The sequence below is a fragment of the Pectinophora gossypiella genome, chromosome 28 (genome assembly GCF_024362695.1).
Source record: "Pectinophora gossypiella chromosome 28, ilPecGoss1.1, whole genome shotgun sequence".
NCBI classification, from domain to species: domain Eukaryota; kingdom Metazoa; phylum Arthropoda; class Insecta; order Lepidoptera; family Gelechiidae; genus Pectinophora; species Pectinophora gossypiella.
This window is the reverse complement of record NC_065431.1, coordinates 6,065,410-6,085,163: the sequence shown is the minus strand read 5'-3', so window position 1 is coordinate 6,085,163 and position 19,754 is coordinate 6,065,410. Positions and strand designations below refer to the sequence as shown.

The window sequence follows — 19,754 nt, the reverse complement described above, 5'->3', positions numbered from 1 at the left end:
TATCCAGCTAAAGCTCCCCTAACCAAGTTTCTGCCGCATCCGACACACAATGCAGGTCGGCTATACCACCTGGGAACCGGTGTAGAGGGCACTCGTTCACTATGTGAGATATGGTTTGATCCGGGCGACCATATTCACAGTATGGCTCCTTTAAGCCCCATTAAGATGTGTTTATTCCCAAACATAGCATAATCTCACGACTATATCCCAATTGGGGTAGTCAGAGGTACCTAGGTTCTCCCAACCTAGCGTTCTTAAACCTTTTTTAAATGATGATAAAGAGATGAGATGATTCCGTGCTTCGGAGCCGGCTATTACTAGTTGGTCCCGGCTATTAGCCGTTAAAACACCTCCACCAACCCGCAGTGGAGTAACATGGTGGAGTATGCTCCATACCCCCCCGGTTGATTGAGGGGAGGCCTGTGCCCAGCAGTGGGACGAGTATAGGCTGTTTATGTTTATGAATTAGTCCATGTTACAAGAATCAAATCAAATAATATATACTTTATTGCACAGAACTAAATTTCAACAATTAGACACATAATTAACACATGAATACAGTACAATTTGGGCGACAAGAAAAGACAAAACAATAAGTTATGTAATTGCTCACTACTTACAACTTTCTTTAAAATTTTTCTTTAAATTAAAGAGCCGTGGTAGTGGTCGAATTTGTTTTCGAATTCATGTTTAGATCATAAATGATTATCACGTGCTCAGCGGTGAAGGAAAACATCGTGAGGAAACCCACATTCCCGAAATTCATTTTCGGAGGTTTGTGACCTGACCTGTATTGGGTTGGTTTTCCCTTCGCGGGTTTAAAGGTCAGTCGCTTCTGTAAAAAACCGGACCTGTCAAGTGTTCAGGTTAGGTAAAAGGACTCTGTGAGAAACAGGATAATGCTAGGGAGATGATCTTTTGTTTATTTTAGAAAGAAAGAAAGAAAGAAAATATTTATTTCCATATTGGACGCCACATTACTCTTCATTCATTCATTCATTTCATTCTATTTTTTCATTTTTATTTCCATATTGGACGCCACATTACTCTTCATTCATTCATTCATTTCTTCTTTTTTTTTCATTTTTATTTCCATATTGGACGCCACATTACTCTTCATTCATTCATTCATCATTAATTTCATTCTTTTTTTTTTTCATTTTTTCATTTCTCTTTTTACTCTTTTTTATATTATTTTCGTGTTTATTGTCGTAGGGTTTTGTGAGCGAGAATTTTGAATGGAATAAACGATCATGCCGGAGTGGAAGAGCGGGTTTGCTGGCGAGAAATACCCTCTGAAAGAGAAAGACGATAAAAAAAAGCCGAAGTGAGTTCGTTTTTTTTTAAAAAAAAAAAACATTTTCACTAACACAGTTGGTTGGGCCATTAGACGGCGATACGGCTCACCTATCACGTTGGTCTAACAGAAAGCTCGGTGATGTGTGGGTACTTAGTTCATCTTGCGATGGATGTACCTCTGACTACCCCAATTGGGACATAGTCGTGAGTTTGTTTTGAGCTGAATTTATTATCCCCCTCAGTATTCATTACAGTGTCACCACCAACACCTGTTCATGTATAATCACAGTTCATCATCACTAATTTAAGAGCCACGCTCTTGTCGGTGTAGCATTCTCCATGCTACTTTTTAGGGAAAAATAGGGCAGTGGTTTCCCTCTTGCCTTCCGCCTCAACTACAGTTAACAGGAATAAAAAAAAACTCTATTTTTAGATCTGCTCCTTCAGCTACAGCGGCAGGGGATGCGTCATCGAAAAAGGAAGGAAAAAAGAAAGATGACAAGGAAGTAAAAGATACCGGAAAAAAAGGAAAAGATGAAAAGGGAAAAACTAAGGAAGAGCCGGCGAAAGGTTAGCTACATCATCTCCCTAGCATTATCCCGTTTTTCACAGGGTCCGCTTACCTAACCTGAAGATTTGACAGGTCCGGTTTTTTTCCGGAAACGACTGCCTGTCTGACCTTCCAACCCGCGAAGGGAAAACCAGCCCAATACCGGTTAAGTCATATACTTACCTCCGAAAATGCATTTCTCGGGAATGTGAGTTTCCTCACGATGTTTTCCTTCACCGCTAAGCACATGATAATCAGTTACTTACTTATGATCCAAACATGAATTCGAAAACAAATTCGACAATCATTGGTTTAATCCTGTGCTGGATTCGAACCTGCGACTTCAAAGTGAGAGGCAAGCAATCTACCGACTGGGCTATCACGGCTCTCACGGTTTAGAAACTACAACATAAACAGGCTATTTACGTCCCACCGCTGGGCCTCCCCTATCAATTTATACCCGTCATTTTCTTTTCCGCCGAAAATGAAAGGGACGGATATAATTGACATCTGTTAATTTTAGAATGAAAGAATAACCCGGGCTCGGCGGTGAACGCGCTCGGTTTGCGATTGTTGAAGTTAAGCAACTTTCGTAAAGGCCGGTCATAGGATGGGTGACCACAAAAGAAAATAGTTTTCATCTCGAGCTGCTCCGTGCCTCGGAAGGCACGTTAAGCCGTTGGTCCAGGCTGCATTAGCAGTCGTTAATAATCAATCCGCACTGGGCCTACGTGATGGTTTAAGGCCCGATGTCCCTATCCATCCATAGGGAAGGCCCGTGTCCCAGCAGTGGGGACGTTAATGGGCTGATGATGATGATATTGCAGGAAAAGGAGGCAAAGATGAGAAGAAGAAAGACGAGCCTGCCCCCGGGAAAGGTGGCAAGAAGGCAGCGGAGCCCGAACCACCCGAGGAGATACCTCTGACGCCTTCGCAAATAGCCAGGGAGTAAGTATTCATGACCGGGTCACATTGACGACCTCTGTGGTCCAGTGGTTGAGCGATGTGCTCACGATCCGCAGGTCCCGGGTCCGAATCCCGGTGGGGACAAATCACAAAAATCACTTTGTGATCCCTAGTTTGGTTAGGATATTACAGGCTGATCACCTGATTGTCTGAAAGTAAGATCATCCGTTCTTCGGAAGCCGTTGGTCCCGGTTACTACTTATTTATACTGATGTAAGTAGGTACCTATGGTAGACCTATAGCGGCTCAATAATAACTCTGACACCAGGGTTGACGAGGTTGGTGATTCACCTCACAACCCACACGATAAGGAGAAGACTAGATGTACGGCGGGTTATGATCGATATGGTTGAAATAAGTACCCAAAATTCGCACCATGCGCTTCGCTTCATCATTTACAATGCGTCTGGTCTAGAAGTGTAATGCATTTCAGCTATCTGTGTTCATTCCAATTATAACTTGAGTTTCTTTTTAGCAAGACTTCCTGGGTAAGCTCATTACACCGGCAGAAATGTCAAGAGAAGAAGAAGAGAAAACACATTTGACTAAACAGAAACGCTTTGTTCGGTCTTTGAAATGTTTCCCTCACCCCACAGAGAAGCGGAATACCGGGCGCAGGTCCGAAGACGCAACCTGTGCAAGCGCCAGTGGCCTGAAGTGACCAAGGTGAAGGTCCACACCAAGCCTTGGGCACCTCCCGGGCCGCCAGAGAGACCACCCAAAGTTGTAAGTGATAATAACTCTCCTTCACGCATGCTCGCTGGCTTAGAGTATTCCATGCCTGGCCTTTAAAATTGGAGTGGCAACTTTCCAGACTAGATCAAATCCCCCACAAAGTTTTCAACGGGGTCTGCTTACCTAACCTGAAGATTTGACAGGTTCGGCTTTTTACATAAGCAACTGCCTGTCTGTCCTTCCAACTCGCGAAGGGAAAGCCAGCCCAATACAGGTTAGGTCACATAGGTATTACCTCCGAAATCGTGTTGTTTTCCTTCACCGCTGAGCACGTGATAATCGTGTAATGATCTAAACGGGGAGGTTAAGATGGCCACATTAAAGCAATTCATCTAAGAACTTAATGCGCAAATGTCAAATTGCAATATTGCTTTCTTAGATGAACTGCTTCGATGTGGCCATTTTAACCCACCAGTACTTCGAAGACAATCTCTCTTGTTAGGAACTAGACTCGAAACATACATACATAAACTGATGCCTATATCTCACCGGAGTAAGCAGAATGTATGGAATTCCATTTGCTTCAATGCTGACACACTTCTTTTGCTTATCATATTTCGGAAACGTGCCCTAAGCTTCTTCGGACATATTATGCGATGCCCAAAGCATGGTCTGGAGAAGCAGATCATCGTTGGGGAAATGGATGGCAGACGTGCTCGAGGAAGGGCACCTACGAGGTGGTCTGACACTCTGAAGAAGACGTGGGCGGCAGCATACAGAAAGCGGTCCACGCAGCATATTATAATAACCAGTGGTCGCGATCCTCAGCAGTGAGGGAACGACAAAGAAAAAAGAAGAAGAATATATATCAGTCGTTTTTACTGATGTATGTACGTAGTCGTTACATGAGTCATGTCAGGGGCCTTTGGCGGCTCAATAGTAACCCTGATGGGTTGATGTGGTCGGTAATTCATCTCACAACCCACACGATAGAAGAAGTCGTTTCATACACGTACGCCGGTTTAGACAAGATCTTAGTACGTAAACATTTTCTCACTTTTTTTGACCTGGAAATTATTTCGTATATTTCCAGCTAATAGAACTGCCACCATTGGAAACCAGACGCTGGAAGCCCCCGTTCCTGAGGCGACGGAAGCCTCGACCCAAGTTACTGAGGATTTTGCCTGAGGAAATGACTATTCCACCGCAGTATGAGGGCGCTAAGTTGAGGAAGGTATGAAGCCTTAGGCGTACTTATGTAATTTTTGGTCTGATGGGGGGCAAGATCATAAGGAAAATACCCAAAAAACCAACTTCCATATTCGAAGATGTTAATTCGAAACTTCCTCCACACGATTTGCCTCAGCTGTGCATTTTGGTATGTTCGGACATTTAAACTATCCAATTCTTCTCTCCTTTCTTTCTTTTATCTCTCTTTTTCTCTTATAAGTATAAGAGATAAATTAAACTGCCTAGCGACCCGTCTTCGCTTGCTAATCTACCTCACAAGGCTTGAGCTGATGTGTCGTCTCTGAGAATATTCTCTAAAGTGCAAAAGACCAGCTTCGGAGGGCACGTTAAGCCGTTGGTCCTGGCTATAAGCCGTAAAAACATTCCACCAACCCGGATTGGAGCAGCGTGGTGGAGTATGCTCCATACCCCCTCCGGTTGATTGAGGGGAGGCCAGTGCCCAGCAGTGAGACGTATAGACTGCTTGTTATAGCAGAGAGAGTAGGCTGATGTTTAATGTGTATTCTTGTCGTCAGATCTGGCATAACTTCATACAAGTGGACACGAATAAGATGATGCTTCAAGGCAGCATAGGATGTAACTCCAAGAGATACTCGTCGACGCACTGTGGTAAATACTTCAGTCCAGTCTTTCAAATATTTCCTCTCAGACGCCCTGAGCCGAGGTTCTCGCTAGCTGGGCATCTTCAGGCCTGTTGAAGGAAGTTGGTCGGGTGAGATCCAGCTTTCTTCTAAACATAAGATCACAACTACTTATATCGCAGTTGGTACCCCAACTGCCAAAATCAGAACCCACCACCTTCCCATGGTCCTACCAACCTTTCGGTCATACAGACCTAAGGACCCAATCACGGGTGATGCGAGTGGTACTTACTCGGGGCTCTTTCCCACCCGCTCTTCTAATCTAATCAATCGCAGTTGGGGTAGTCAGAGGTACATCCATGGCAAGATGGACTAAGTACCCACACCTCACCGAGCTTTCTGTTAGACCAACGTGATAGGTGAGCCGTATCGCCGTCTATAATGGTCGAGCAAACTGTGATAGTGAAACTCTAGTTATCTCATTGGTTTTTAAAAGATGTGTTGCAGTTTCTTGTCATTTCTTCTCCTCAGCCATAACACCTTGCGAAATGACGTAAGTAAATTCAAAAATGTTACATTGACCTTCAACAAGTTTATCCATGATAATTACGTTGAATAAATGATTCTGATTTCTGATTTCTAACTCATTGGTGCAAGTCCGGAACCTTAGTTCGAACCAGCGCTTCCCGTATGAGAAGCAAGCTGATGTACCACAGGACCACATTGTCTGAATCTTCCTTCTAAACAACCATTAATATCCTTAGGTTCCCAAACCGGCTGCATTGCTTTGGTCTGCCGAGCACTCCTGGACGAGAAGACCCCAGCCGAACTGGTGAGGCGCGACGTGGATGACGTTATCGAGAGCGGGGACCGCTTCTACAAGTCCTGTATGGTGGCTTTGAAGTGCTATAAAGGTATTGGCTTCCGCTGGTAAACGGACTGGGCACACTCAGGACTGTTGTCTTAAATTTTGTACCGGGTTAGAGCCCTCAGCGCTCTCCATTTGTCCGGCCGAGTCAAGTCACGTCAAAAAAAAGGTTACTGTGCCGCGAGGGCCGGTGTTACGGTATGATTATAAAGCTCCACCCCCCTGCGGTACGATTTTCCTTGCATCATTTTTGAGCCACAAAAATGCTGCCATGTTTAATTCCGCTCACAGATTTTTTACAAAGCCTTTTCTTACAATTCCGTCCACAAATGTTTGGTGTTCATCATCAGGCAAGCCACAGCTGGAGCTGAACCAGCTGATGCCGTCGTTCTTCTTCCACGACACCAAGTACACGGTGAAGATGCAGCAGGTGGACAAGGGGCTGCTGGCGAAGCACCCTGACAACCTGGAGGCCGGGTCTGATTTGTTGCAGTGAGTATTAGAGCCTCTCAGGTCCTCAAGGATAGTTTGATCTTTAGGGGTTGTAACTAAAACCTCTTAAGAAAATAAAAAGATTAACACAGCGAGCCGCGGTTGGTTGGAATTTGAAATTGGGTTGGGTAGGTTGGAAGAACGCTTCACTCTCACTGGAAGGCCGCAGGTTCAAACCCAGCACAGCCCTAAACCTACGATTTTCCAAATCGTTTTTCGAATTCATGTTCGGATCATAAATGATTATCACGTGCTCAGCGGTGAAGGAAAACGTAGTGAGGGCCTCCTGTGTGGCCTCCATAGCCCGAGATATGCATTGCGGAGGTATGTGACCTAACCTGTATTGGGCTGGTTTTCCCTTCGCGGGTTGGAAGGTAGGACAGGCAGTCGCTTCTGTAAAAACCGGACCTGTCGAATCTTCAGGTTAGGTAAGCGAACCCTGTGAAAACGGAATAACGCTAGGGAGATGATGAACACACCAGTGCTTTTTCTTACTAGTCTAGCATATCTATCTGACCTTCTAACCCGTGAAGGGAAAACCAGCCCAATACAGGTTAGGTCACATACCTCCGAAACGCATTTCTCAGGAATGTGCGTTTCCTCAGGATGTTTTCCTTGACTGCTGAATACGTGAAAGATTTTTGTCATAGTTTAGTTGTAATTTTCCGCCTATCCCACCAGGTTGATGGAGAAGCGCGCCGGCAGCAACTACATGATGATTCTGACTGTGGGCGGGGACCGCCACTTCCTCATCTGGGGCCACCCCCCTGAGTCCGCGGGCTCAGTGAAGACAATCTGCTACATCTTCGACCCTCACCTCATGAACGAGGTCGGGGAGCCGTTCGAACACAAGTATAACACGTGAGTCCAGCTTATTCATACATACATACATAAACTCACGCCCGTAATCCCTAATGGGGTGGGCAGAGCCACAAGTAATCAAAGACAACTTGCAGCCACTGTTGATACGATGTCGTAAGCTGGATATGATGAACCTTATTCAAATTCAAAAATATCTTTATTTAGTAGGTAACATAGTTACACTTTGAATCGTCAATTTTTACATAACGAACGTCTCATCCGCCTAAAACTACTGCAGCTTCTTACAACACTTAACACTTCTTATCTCTTGTGGTTTGTGGTTGTAACCTGTATTGGGCTGGTATTCCCTTCGCGGGTTGGAAGGTCAGACAGGCAGTCGCTTCTGTAAAAAACCTGTCCTGTCAAATCTTCAGGTTAGGTTAGCGGTGTGACAAACGGGTGCTAAGGAGATGATGATGGTGATCTCTGGTGGTTGCGGGATCAACGACTGACCTTATCAACCCTGGTGTCAGGGTTACTATTGAGACGCCAGATGTAACTCATGTAACGACTACTCATTTCAAGCTCCATTTAATCTTCTTCTTCTATCGTGTGGATTGTGAGGTGGATTACCAACTCCATCAAACCTGGTGTCAGGGTTATTACTGAGCCGCCATAGGCCCCTGACATCATACATGTAACGACTACTAACTTACATCAGTAAGTAATAACCGGGACCAACGGCTTAACGTGCCTTCCGAAGCACGGATCATCTTACTTTTTGGACAATCAGGTGATCAGCCTGTGATGTCCTAACCAAACTAGGGATCACAAAGTGCTGCTTTTGCTGTTGTCCAGAAAGGTCTTATGTCCATCTACGTTGTGAAAAGGCAATAAAGTTGAGTTCAGAGATGATGAGACGTGTCTTGTATTTTCTCGTGTTTCACAGCAAGGCCATGTGTTGCGTCCCCAACTGGGGCGCAGGCGCGTTCCTGCGCTACCCCGGGATCACGTCGTTCGTTCTCGATTTCTGGAACTCGTACGCAGATCTGCACTCGGCCAGCAAGACCAAGCCCAAACCGCCTATCACTCTTACGAATATTGAAGTAAGTACCTTTATCTTTTGAGACGGGTGTTTTACCAAACTTCATTCAGACCAGCCGGATTAACATGTGCGACTTGATAAGATTTTGTCACGGTCGTTTTATCGACTCGAACGACATTATGTCGTTTTGTCAAAAATATACGGAAATTTTCACTTGATATCAACTCAAGTCATGGTCTGAGTTATCCCTCAAAGTTTTCGTTACGATGTCACTAACACCCTGTTTCATATCGCTATCAATAAAATTATACCAAGAACTTTGGCGGCTTAATAATAACTCTGACACCAGGGTTGATGAGGTTGGTATTTCACCTCACAACCAGAAGAAGATAGGGGGTAAGCCTATTGCCATGAATCGGGCATAAACCCTTGAAACCACGTGATATTAACATATACATAAACAGCCTAAATACGTCCCACTGCTGGGCACAGACCTCTCCTCAATCAACCGGAGGGGGTATGGCGCATACTCCACCACGCTGCTCCAATGCGGGTTGGTGGAGGTGTTTTTACAGCTAATAGCCGGGACCAACGGCTTAACGTGCCCTCCGAAGCACGAAAACATCTTACGTTTTCGGACAATCAGGTGATTCAAGCCTGAAGTCTTACCAAACAAAGGACAGTCTCACAAAGTGATTTCGACAATGTCCCCGTTGGGAATCGAACCCGGACCTCTAGATCGTGAGCCTAACACCACTAGACCACGGAGGCTGTCGTGATATTAACATTCTGTTTATAATACACTTTTGTTTCCGAGGTGGTGCAAAGGGAACCATTGATCCGGGAGCCGAAGTACGATCTGGACCTGAAGGCTCTGAAGGTGCATTGCCAGAGCGAGTGGGACAGCCTCAACATCAACGCCCTCATTGACCAGAAGAGATACCATGTAAGATGACATCATACATGCATAATAAAATAAATAAATAAAAAAAGAATTATCAAAATCGGTTCATACACGACGAAGTTATCCCCGAATAAACATATAATATACAACATACACAACATATATATATATAACATTGTTTTAAGTTTACGCGGTTATTATCATAATTAAAACACATAATAACGGGTTCTTACCGCGTTTAAATGGGAGTCTCAAATCCCCATTTAAACGCGGTAAGAACCCGTTATTATATTAAACACGGCCGAATTGAGAACCTCCTCCTTTTTTGAAGTCGGTAAAAAATAGTTTATTTCTTATATATATATATATATATATATATATATATATATATATATATATATATATTATATTATTATTTATTCGGCCGAATTGAGAACCTGCTCCTTTTTTGAAATCGGTAAAAAATAGTTTATTTCCTAACCTGTTACAATTTAACAAATATTTTGGTTAAGTACTACATTGTTTTAAGTTTACGCGGTTATTATCATAATTAAAACACATAATAACGGGTTCTTACCGCGTTTAAATCAGGGAAATATAACTAACTACCGATATTTGGACACTGTTGCAAGTGCCATGAATGAAGTGTGTTCCGATATCAAAAACATAAAATAAATGTCCATATCCGTAACCGTATCCGGTATAATAATCATTCTTAAATCCGTATCTGAAATTTCATATCCATAACATCCCTGGTTGATACGACGTAAGCTGGATAACATCAACGTGTTAACGTGTCCTCCGAAGCACGGAATCATCTTAATTTTTAGGACAATAGGGTGATTCAAGCCGCAAACCAAACAAAGGACAGTCTTACAAAGTGATTTCGATAAAGTGACATCGGGTATCGAACCCGGTCCCCTAGGCGAGGCCAACGCTCTAACCACTAGACCACGACATTTATTCCAGGGTAAATATCCTCTGGCTTCGCTGAGTGCGATCAGCCTGGCGTCATCTCGGAAGTCTTCCAGAAGAAGAATGAGAGACTTCTTCCAGAAGACGGTTTCTGAGGTGAGTAACTCAAGTGGATATCGTACATCGCCATGTCGTTTTTTTTTGACATGACTTATTGTAGATTTGCCGCAGATGGCATTAGGACAAATGGGGAGTGCTGAAGGCTCTCACCCGGTACAACGTTTAAGACAACAGGCCTGAGGGTGCCCAGTTGTGCGTGAAAGTCGGCTCAGGGCGTCGTCTGAGAGGAAAAGTATTTGAATGAATTAATCGACCCTAGAGGGTCGATAGCGATAAGCGCTGATTGAGGGAAATCGTCGACCACGCCCTCGGGTGGGTATCGGGGTCCTGAAGTGTTTGGTGTCGCGAGCCTCTATTGCTAGGATATTTCGTCCATATACCAATTTTAGATTATCATTTTATAATACGTAGGCTACTTTCCAACTAGTCAAATCAGTTACTTTTTACTGAACGTCAATACAGGAAATTAATAAAAAAAAAAAAAAATAAAATAAAATAAAATAAAATAATTTTATTTCAGACAGATGCCCATATTTGTTATTTGTTTTTAATACATGGTATTTGTTTTAAAGAGTACACTGTGGCGTCTTAGAAAAACGAGACAAAATGTATCTCATTACATTTTTCTTTATTCATAAATAAGTTAAATTGAAAAAAAGAAAACGTTTTTTGTCCCTTTAGATCTTAACTACGAGAGCGGACCGTTGCAAACCCTACGTCGGCTACCACGATGGGAACAGTTTATAGCTGTCACTGTTTGAACAGGCTTTCTAAAAAATAGGGTTGCCTCACCTAATCCTGGAGCGTTTTATGTACGTTGTCCCAAGTACTTGGGGTTGTTACAAGCACTTGGGGTTGTTCCAAGAACTTGGGGTTGTCCCAGGAACTTCGGGTTGTTACAAGTACTTAGTGTTGGCCAAGGTACTTGGGGTTGTCCCTAGTACTTGGTGCGATGTCCCAAGTACTTGGGGTTGTCCCTATTGAGACCCCAAAGTGAGAGGCAAGCGTTCTACCAACTGGGCGCTCTACTACCATGACTTATAAAAACAAAAATCAATAAGTACAGTAAAATATTACCTCTTCTTGGTGGGAAGGTCATTGGTGTTTTTGTGTTCCATAGCCACCGCCTGTGCCCCCCATCCAACCAGAGAAACCGCCTGCTGCCCCCACCAATGAACAGATCATGCAGCTAAGAGGGGAAGACTTCTTCCTCCACTGCCCGAAGGCTGACGCTCACACCTTTGGACGGTTAGTGGAAGTACTGTTTTACCCCGAAGATGTAGACAAAAGTGTAAACATAACTGTGGCGTACCTAACTAGTTGACCAGTTAGTTCCGTCCACATGCAACAGATGGCGCCACCATTGAATAATGCAGTCCTGAAACGCGCTATCGAAGTTTTACACAGCGTGACGCATATATACGACTTTCAACATAACACGTTGGAGCGTCGATCCTTAGTCAGTACCAACTTGTGGCTAGCGGGGTGCTACGCTCTGTTCGGTACCACGACAACATCCTTTGGCGGCTGCACACCCTCGCCGCCAAATGACCAGTTGTGGCGCCATCTGTTGCACGTGGGCAGAACTAGCTGATGAACTAGTTAGGTCCGTCACCAATAACATAAGTTGACTATATACCAATGAGGTCTTCTTATCGTGTGGTGTCACTGGTCGTCAGGGTTATTACTGAGCCGCCAAAGGCCCCTGAAATGGCTCTTGTAACGATTACATTAGTAAGTAGTAACCGGGACGAACGGCTTAACGTGCCTTCAGGTGATCAGCCTGTAATGTCCTAATCAAATTAGGGATCACAAAGTGATTTTTGTGATATGTCCCCACCGGGGTTCGAACCTCGTTCGGATAGTGAGCCCAACGCTCAACCACTGGACTAATGAGGTAGTCAAGAGGTCATTCATACATCGTAAGCTGAACTAAGTACCCACACCTCACTGAGCTTTCTATAGTCTTTCCTCGCCAACTAAGTTTAAGTCTCAAGAAATAGGGGGCGTGCCTGTTGTCATTAACCGGGCACAAGTTCTGAAAACCTCGTGACGTCAATTATCTACGATGCAAACAATTCGAAAACAAAATCGAAAATCATTGGTTTAGGACCGTGATGGATTCTCAAGACCTCAATGCGAGTCAAGAGTTCTTCCAACAGGGCTGACAACAGGGACCTGTAGGTGTTCCATCCATCAAGGATTTGTGATGAGAAATCCATCATGTTATTTATGTTCCCAGAGACGACCTGATCCCCCTTCCGAAAGAAGAGGTCATCCTGCACAGTCCTGTCGAAATAGCAGACAAGAACTATAACTCCCAGTTCACACAGCTTGACGTCGAGAAGTGGATACTGCGAGCTACCAGGCACTTCGCTAGTTATCGGTGAGTAGTCTTCTCTTCTCGTCTTCTAGTGTCAGGAGAGTTTGAATTTCAGCATCCGATTCAATTTCGGAGTTCGGTTCAGTTTTGTTTTTAAGGGTTCCGAACCCAAAGAGTTTTTATAGGATACACTTACGTGAGAGAGCGCAGAAATTGCACGAATTAATTCCACTCATTCCATTCCATCCTTATGTTGTGGATATACCACCAATTCGCACTAAACGTTTTGCCTCTTCCTTTTATTATATCCTGCCTGAGTATGTGTTGCTCTCCCATTATCAACTCCTCACCAACACCGGTTCCCAGGTGGCATAGCCGAGCTGCATAGTGTGACGGATGCGGCAGAGACTCGGCTGAGGGACCTAAAACTGGATATATGTTCCACGCAGGATTTTTTTTAATCAACTCCTGATTATGATCATCAGATATCAAACGTTCAAAAACTTCACGGGTGTGGCGTGCTGTGTGTCGGCGTTGGCTCTACTACAGCGCATGCGTGCGCGCGCCTGGAACGAAGATACCTTGGACGAGACCCTCGATCTAGGATACAATCTGTTCAGGGTATGTACAAGATGACGCTGCTCCTCAAGGTCCTCAATGTCTATCACCAGCTGGCTGCATATTTGCATCGAGGGTAGATTTTCATACATGACGTCCCACTGCTGGGTACAGGCCTCCCCTCAATCAACCTGAGGGGGTATGGAACATACTCCATACGCTGCTCCAATGCGGCTTGGTGGAGCAATTTGGGCGAGTAGTCCGGGACCAACGACTTCACGTGCCTGAAGCACGGAATCATCTTACTTTTTCGGACAACCTGCAATGTCTCATCATCTTACTTTTTCGGAAAAGTGATTTTCGACAGTGTCCCCATCGGGAATAGAACCTGGAGCTCCAGACCGTGAGCCCAATGCTCTAACCACTAGGCTATGGAGGCTGTTACTTTGATGTATCTAAATAAACATGATAATGCAAATATTTGCAGGAGTCCCTGTTAGAACGAGGAGGTCCAATCCGAAGATTGGTGCTCGGAGAACTGAAGGAGAACTTCAGGGTACGCGACAAGGAATACAAACATAAGGTTAGTATTTATGAAGATCTACGTATAAGTAGGTCTATGATAAGCAATTGAACGTTCAAAGGGAGAACTGGTCACTGAAGATTTGGCAGGTCCGGTTTTTTACAGAAGCGACTGCCTGTCTGACTTTCCAACCCGTGAAGGGAAAGCCAGCTCAATACAGGTTAGGTCACATACCTCCTAAACGCATTTTTCGGTGAGGTTCCTCACGATGTTTTCTTTCACTGAGCACGAATTCGGAATCAATTGAATTCGGAAAAAAAAACGAAAATCTGTTGTTAGGCCCGTGCTGAGATTCAAACCTGCGACCTCACAATGAGAGTCAAGGGTTCTTTCAACTAGGCTACCACGGCTCATTGATGGAAAGACGAAATTGTCAATGTTGTTGTTTAAATTCGCCTTATATAAGGCAAGCAAAGATCTGAGGACCATACAGCCTTGACTTTAGTAATTTAATATTTGAAATTCACGATCAGAATAAGCCTTGTCTTCAGTTTTCAATCTCTTTCCTTTGTTGTCAATATTGTGACAAAATATGACGTTTACTTTATGAGGAGCTCGGTGGCGCAGCGTTAAACGCGCTCGGTCTGCTATTGTTGAAGTTAAGCAACTTTCGCAAAGGCCGGTCATAGGATGGGTGACCAAAAAAAAAAACAACAAAAAAGTTTTTATCTCGAGCTCCTCCGTGCTACGGATGGCACGTTAAGCCGTTGGTTTCGGCTGCATTGGCAGTCGTTAATAACCATTAATCCGCACTGGGCCCGCGTGATGGTTTAAGACCCGATCTCCCTATCCATCCATAGGGAAGGCCCGTGCCCCAGCAGTGGGGACGTTAATGGGCTGATGATGATGATGACGTTTACTTACAGTATGAAATAAAAATAAGGTAGATTTTTGGTCATGATTGATTAAAAGATGTAATATAGCTTATACTGTTCACTGTTTTTGTGTTGCCAGGAAAGAGGAATTGCCGTGTGGGGCAAATTGATATCAACCAATCCAAAGGTTTTCGATTTGTGTAGGGGGATCGAAGCCTTCTTCAAGGAAGCGGATTCTGGTATCCTACAGGTGAGAAGACTTACCTTTTTGATTTTTTTAAAGTTTTAATAGTTGACAATATCTGGAATGAGGAATAGTTGACAAGATCGGCATATGACATTAAGAGAGGGAACTCGGTCATATGCCGATCTTGTCAACTATTCCTCATTCCAGATATTGTCAACTATTAAAGCTTTAAAAAAATCAACTTTAAAAAAAAACTTCTCAACTATTCCTTTTTGAAATTTAAAATTTCAAACGGGTATAAATTTAATTAACAGCTATATTCCTGCGGGTTTAGCACCGCCTCGACATACGTCACCCGTCACTCTCTCACAGTACTGCACAGAAAGAGACAGATGATCTCTTTCGCGGCGTGAAAGAGTCGCGTGCTTACGGTGCTAAGCCCGCTGCATTATGTTTATCAATAAATAACTTACGTGATCAGAAAATCTTCTGAAAATCCTCCGATTTGCCACTTAAAAAAAAAAAAAAACCGCCATTGGCCACTGCATTCAGAAGTGCGAAATGGTAAAAAAAAGGCAGGACCGATATTGGTCAAGCCATGGTTTAAGAAGACCAGGTACGCTCAAAACTGACAGCTAGCATTTTCAAGGTTTGCCTTGTAATGCTATCACTTTTGAGCATTTTGGTTTTCTTATACCATGGTAAGCCTAATGGTCAACCATATACTCAGGAGTAGATAAAGTTACTAATGAAGCTTCTTTGAAACCATCAGATCCCTGGAGAGTATGAGACGGCGATATGGAACGAAGGCGGGAAATATTACGTGTACCATCCGTGGCCAGCTGATAGATATGGCACGAGGGTTAGTATTGTTAATAGCCTTCAGTGTCCCATTACGTGTCCTGGTATTCCGTTCGCGGGTTGGAAGGTCAGACAGGCAGTCGCTTCTGTGAAAAATCGGACCTGTCAAACCTTCAGGTTAGGTAAGCGTACTCTTGCGAACGGTAGAACCTTGACAAAACACACGATTCAGATCGTTAAGTCATGGGTATCAATCTCGGGTTGAGCTTTGAATCACTGAATCTGAATTAATTTTCGAAGATGATGGTTGTAATCAGAAAAAAACTTAACCATGACGAAACCTACATATCGGAGAAAGGCTAGTTTATCCCCTTCAGGCTGGAAGGTCATGGTTAGTCTGTAAAAACAGGACCTGTCAAATCTTCAGTTAGGTAAGCTGACGCTGTGAGAACTGTAGTGAAATGATGATGGAGTCTATAAAGAATAGATTGTTGTGTTTTATCAAGATATAAGCTTGCAGAATCCGGGATAGCCCTGTTTGGAGAACGCTTGGGCTGTTAGCCAGACTGGTAGCCAGAGGTGTACCTCTGCACCCATTCGGAAATAGCAAGTTGTACCCTTTTTTACTCGAGGAGATCGGTGGCGCAGCGGTAAACGCGCTCGGTCTGCGATTGTTGAAGTTAAGCAACTTTCGCAAAGGCCGGTCATAGGATGGGTGACCACAAAAAAAATAGTTTTCATCTCGAACTCCTCCGTGCTTCGGAAGGCACGATAAGCCGTTGGTCCCGGCTGCATTAGCAGTCGTTAATAACCATCAATCCGCACTGGGCCCGCGTGATGGTTTAAGGCACGATCTCCCCATCTATCCATAGGAAAGGCCCGTGCCCCAGCAGTGGGGACGTTAATGGGCTGATGATGATGATGATGACCCTTTTTTACAGGTAAGCCTGCAAGGTGGCGGCAAGGCCTGCCTCCTCTACTTCACCCGGGTGACACGACTCTGTGAATACTTCATGGACAACGTACGTAACCTCAAGAGGAAGCCGTTCAGCATCTCTGAGATCGGAGTGTTCGAGCTCGGGGAGCGCCCTGAGCCTGTCAACAAGATGACGCGTGAGTAACATTTCTTTGATTCGCCTCAGTGGTCCAGTGGTTTGAGCGTTGGGCTCACGATCTGGAGGTCCCGGGTTCAAATCCCGGTGGGGACACCTCAAGAATATCACTTTGTGATTCCCAGTTTGGTTATAGGACATTACAGGATCACCTGATTGTCCGAAAGAAAGATGATAAGCCGTTGGTCCCGGTTACTACTTAACCCAACGCTTAACCACAGGACCTCGGAGACTTTTTCGCAAATATGTAAAAACGACAGTTTTTTCCTAATCTACAGCTGATAATCGTTAAGTGAATGTTTGGGTTAGAATCCCGTCCGAGTGAGAATATCGTTTAGATGGCATTCAGATTTTTCATCCCAGGATTTTGTCACCCGGGCAGCATTCTCGGCAGCGTCCATAAATTCCTGCTTTCTTATGTTAATCATGCTGTCTCGTTCCAACAGCCGTGGCCCCTAGCCGATGGATAGTCCGCGGCAACTTCCACGAGGGAGACGAAAGGTTCCCAGAAGACCACCGCAACAAGCAGGCGACACCGACGTCCATCGCCGCCATCGCCATGGCCGAGCTGATTGACCCCGCTGAGTGGACTCCTGCTGATATCAATGAGGTGAGTGTCGTCATCCGTATTCTAAGATGGTAACTCGAACCCCGACTCCGTCCTCAAAGGTGACGTAAATTGTGTGTATTCTGAGATGTTTTTGTAAATGTTTGTTGTTTTTAGTTGTTGTGTCACATTCAGGAAAATTTCAAAATTTTTACCCGGATGTTTATTGTTGCTATTTCCACAGACTTCACAAGTACCTACTTACAAAGAATGGAGCTGACCGTGTCTCCTTTATGCAGATTCTGTTTAAAAGAGGATGAGGCGCTGTTGCTGTGCAGCTCTCAGCTGAGCTGTGAGGCTCTCATACGCAGTAGGACCCTGCCAATGGCGGCCATTTAAGTGGTCCCCAGGAAGTCATGGAGCTTCCTCCCAAAACACATGGATTGCAAATAATAATAACAAATGCTCTACTTGTTCCACAGTGCCTGGTCCGCGGTGATATTCTTTACGAGAAAACTATGGAACACCTCGACAAATTGGGTATAAACTTCGAGACGCCGGCGAAGAGCGAAGAGAACGAAGGTGGTCAGTTTGGTCTTTTTTATATTTTTGTTTGTTGAGCCGTGGTAGTCCAGTAGAACGCTTTTAAACTCTTACTTTGAGGTCGCAGGTAATTGAGGTGTTGGGATGGTTTTCCCTTCGCGGGTTGGAAGGTCAGACGGGCAGTCGCTTGTGTAAAAAACCGGACCTGTCAAATCTTCAGGTTAGGTAAGCGGACCCTGCGAAAAACAGGATAACGCTAGAGAGGTGATGATGATGGCTTCTACGCTGGATTAATTCATGTTAGGATCATAATGGTTTTTTAAAACATGATCTGTGAAATCTTTAGGTTAGATTAGATCAGGCTTGTCGCCAAGGGTGAGAGCCCTCAGCAGCTCCGGCCAAGTAGTTGATGCAATGTTGTTTGTGGCAAATCTACAATAAGTCACGGTAAAAATACGTGCTGAGTAGATAGTAGATAAAAATAGAATTGGGTTTTCAGGCGAGGAAGAGGAGGTATCGTCCGGCACCACGGGAACCCTAGCAGCGGCTGATGTGCTGCCTCGTTTCCAGATATCAGAGTACGACTGCATTGAGACTGATATCATGGACAGCCAGTTTAGTGGTGAGTCAGTGTGTGAAAGGCATCCACTTCTTGCTTCAGGTATAAAAACCTCCCGAAAACTCCCACAAACATCTGAACACTCAGTAAATTCAGAGCATTGGTGAGCCAACAAGGATGAACTGGGAAATGGAGGAGGCATTCTGTTAAATGAGGAGAAAAACGAATAGAGCATTTTTATGAATGAGCTAGAAATGTTTCTCATCACATGTAAATTTCAACTTCCAGGCCAGCTCAGCCCGGAACCGGGCAGTGGCGTGATGTCCCTCAAGCAGTCGTTAGCGGCGCTGTTCAAGGACAACAAGGCGGGCGTGTTCACGGCGCGCGGCGGGTCGATGGCGGTGTGGAAACATGACAACCATCTGTACATGTTTGATCCACATGGCTGCGATGAGAACGGTGAGTGTGATAATTGATGAGATGATGACTGATGAGATGACCAATGATGGTGAGTGATTGATGACTAATGGCCGATGAGTTGACGTATGATGACTGATGACAAATAATGACTGATGATGGCTAATGATGAATGATGATAAGTGATGATGACTGATGACGAATGATGACCGAGGACGAATGATAGTGCCTTATGAGAATATTGAGTAATGACGAATGATGGCTGATGAAGAATAATTGCTGTTAACGAATGGTTGATATATGAAATATAATGGTTGATAATCACGAGCGTCTCGATAAAATGAGAAAATGATGACTGATGAATGACTGTTGATAAGTGATGACGAATGATGATTAATGACGAATGAGTGAGAATCCAAAGTGCACCCAACGCCAATGGTATAGCTTGTCTTGTTCCCCGCCACAGGGCTCCCGTCGGACGACACCCGCGCAGCCGCGTGCCTCGTCCGCATGAAGAACAATATCAATGAGCTCGCTGACGTCATCATGGGTAACCTGGGCCCCGGCTCTGATGACAGCTTCAACCTGTCGCCGGTCGACATCATCGCTAGCAAGCTCAACGCTGAGATTGGCGCTCCTGAGACCAAGCTGGAGGTGAGGAAGACCAGGGCGGTTGAAAAGACCACATTGAACCAATAGCATAGAATAAGGAATAACACTACGTATAGAACGGCAACTCTCCGCTCCCCACCAGCGGCTGAACTAGGTTTATTTCAAGCAAATCCGCCTTGTGACAAATTCTCGGCTGGTTAATTTCAGTTATTCATCTGTGACTTTCTCTT

At 44.5% G+C, this 19,754-nt stretch overlaps 2 protein-coding genes across 2 annotated transcripts in view; one reads left to right on the top strand and one right to left on the bottom strand.

The window, feature by feature from the left end:
- Positions 1-19,754, bottom strand: part of LOC126379162 (zinc finger protein ZFP2-like) — a 127,884-nt gene that overhangs the window by 14,834 nt on the left and 93,296 nt on the right. The gene's annotated exons all lie outside the window — the stretch shown is intronic.
- The window catches only part of LOC126379090 (uncharacterized), a 51,472-nt gene continuing 32,971 nt past the window's right edge, over positions 1,254-19,754 (top strand). The window contains exons 1-24 of the mRNA XM_050027653.1: positions 1,254-1,327; positions 1,733-1,869; positions 2,677-2,797; positions 3,412-3,541; positions 4,584-4,724; positions 5,257-5,350; positions 6,087-6,236; positions 6,541-6,682; positions 7,364-7,543; positions 8,433-8,589; positions 9,346-9,474; positions 10,402-10,503; positions 11,588-11,715; positions 12,710-12,853; positions 13,276-13,411; positions 13,836-13,931; positions 14,886-14,996; positions 15,706-15,795; positions 16,676-16,847; positions 17,293-17,456; positions 17,876-17,978; positions 18,436-18,558; positions 18,784-18,954; positions 19,379-19,566. Coding sequence (XP_049883610.1) covers positions 1,254-1,327; positions 1,733-1,869; positions 2,677-2,797; positions 3,412-3,541; positions 4,584-4,724; positions 5,257-5,350; positions 6,087-6,236; positions 6,541-6,682; positions 7,364-7,543; positions 8,433-8,589; positions 9,346-9,474; positions 10,402-10,503; positions 11,588-11,715; positions 12,710-12,853; positions 13,276-13,411; positions 13,836-13,931; positions 14,886-14,996; positions 15,706-15,795; positions 16,676-16,847; positions 17,293-17,456; positions 17,876-17,978; positions 18,436-18,558; positions 18,784-18,954; positions 19,379-19,566 — 3,183 coding nt within the window. The remainder of the gene's footprint in view (positions 1,328-1,732; positions 1,870-2,676; positions 2,798-3,411; positions 3,542-4,583; positions 4,725-5,256; positions 5,351-6,086; positions 6,237-6,540; positions 6,683-7,363; positions 7,544-8,432; positions 8,590-9,345; positions 9,475-10,401; positions 10,504-11,587; positions 11,716-12,709; positions 12,854-13,275; positions 13,412-13,835; positions 13,932-14,885; positions 14,997-15,705; positions 15,796-16,675; positions 16,848-17,292; positions 17,457-17,875; positions 17,979-18,435; positions 18,559-18,783; positions 18,955-19,378; positions 19,567-19,754) is intronic.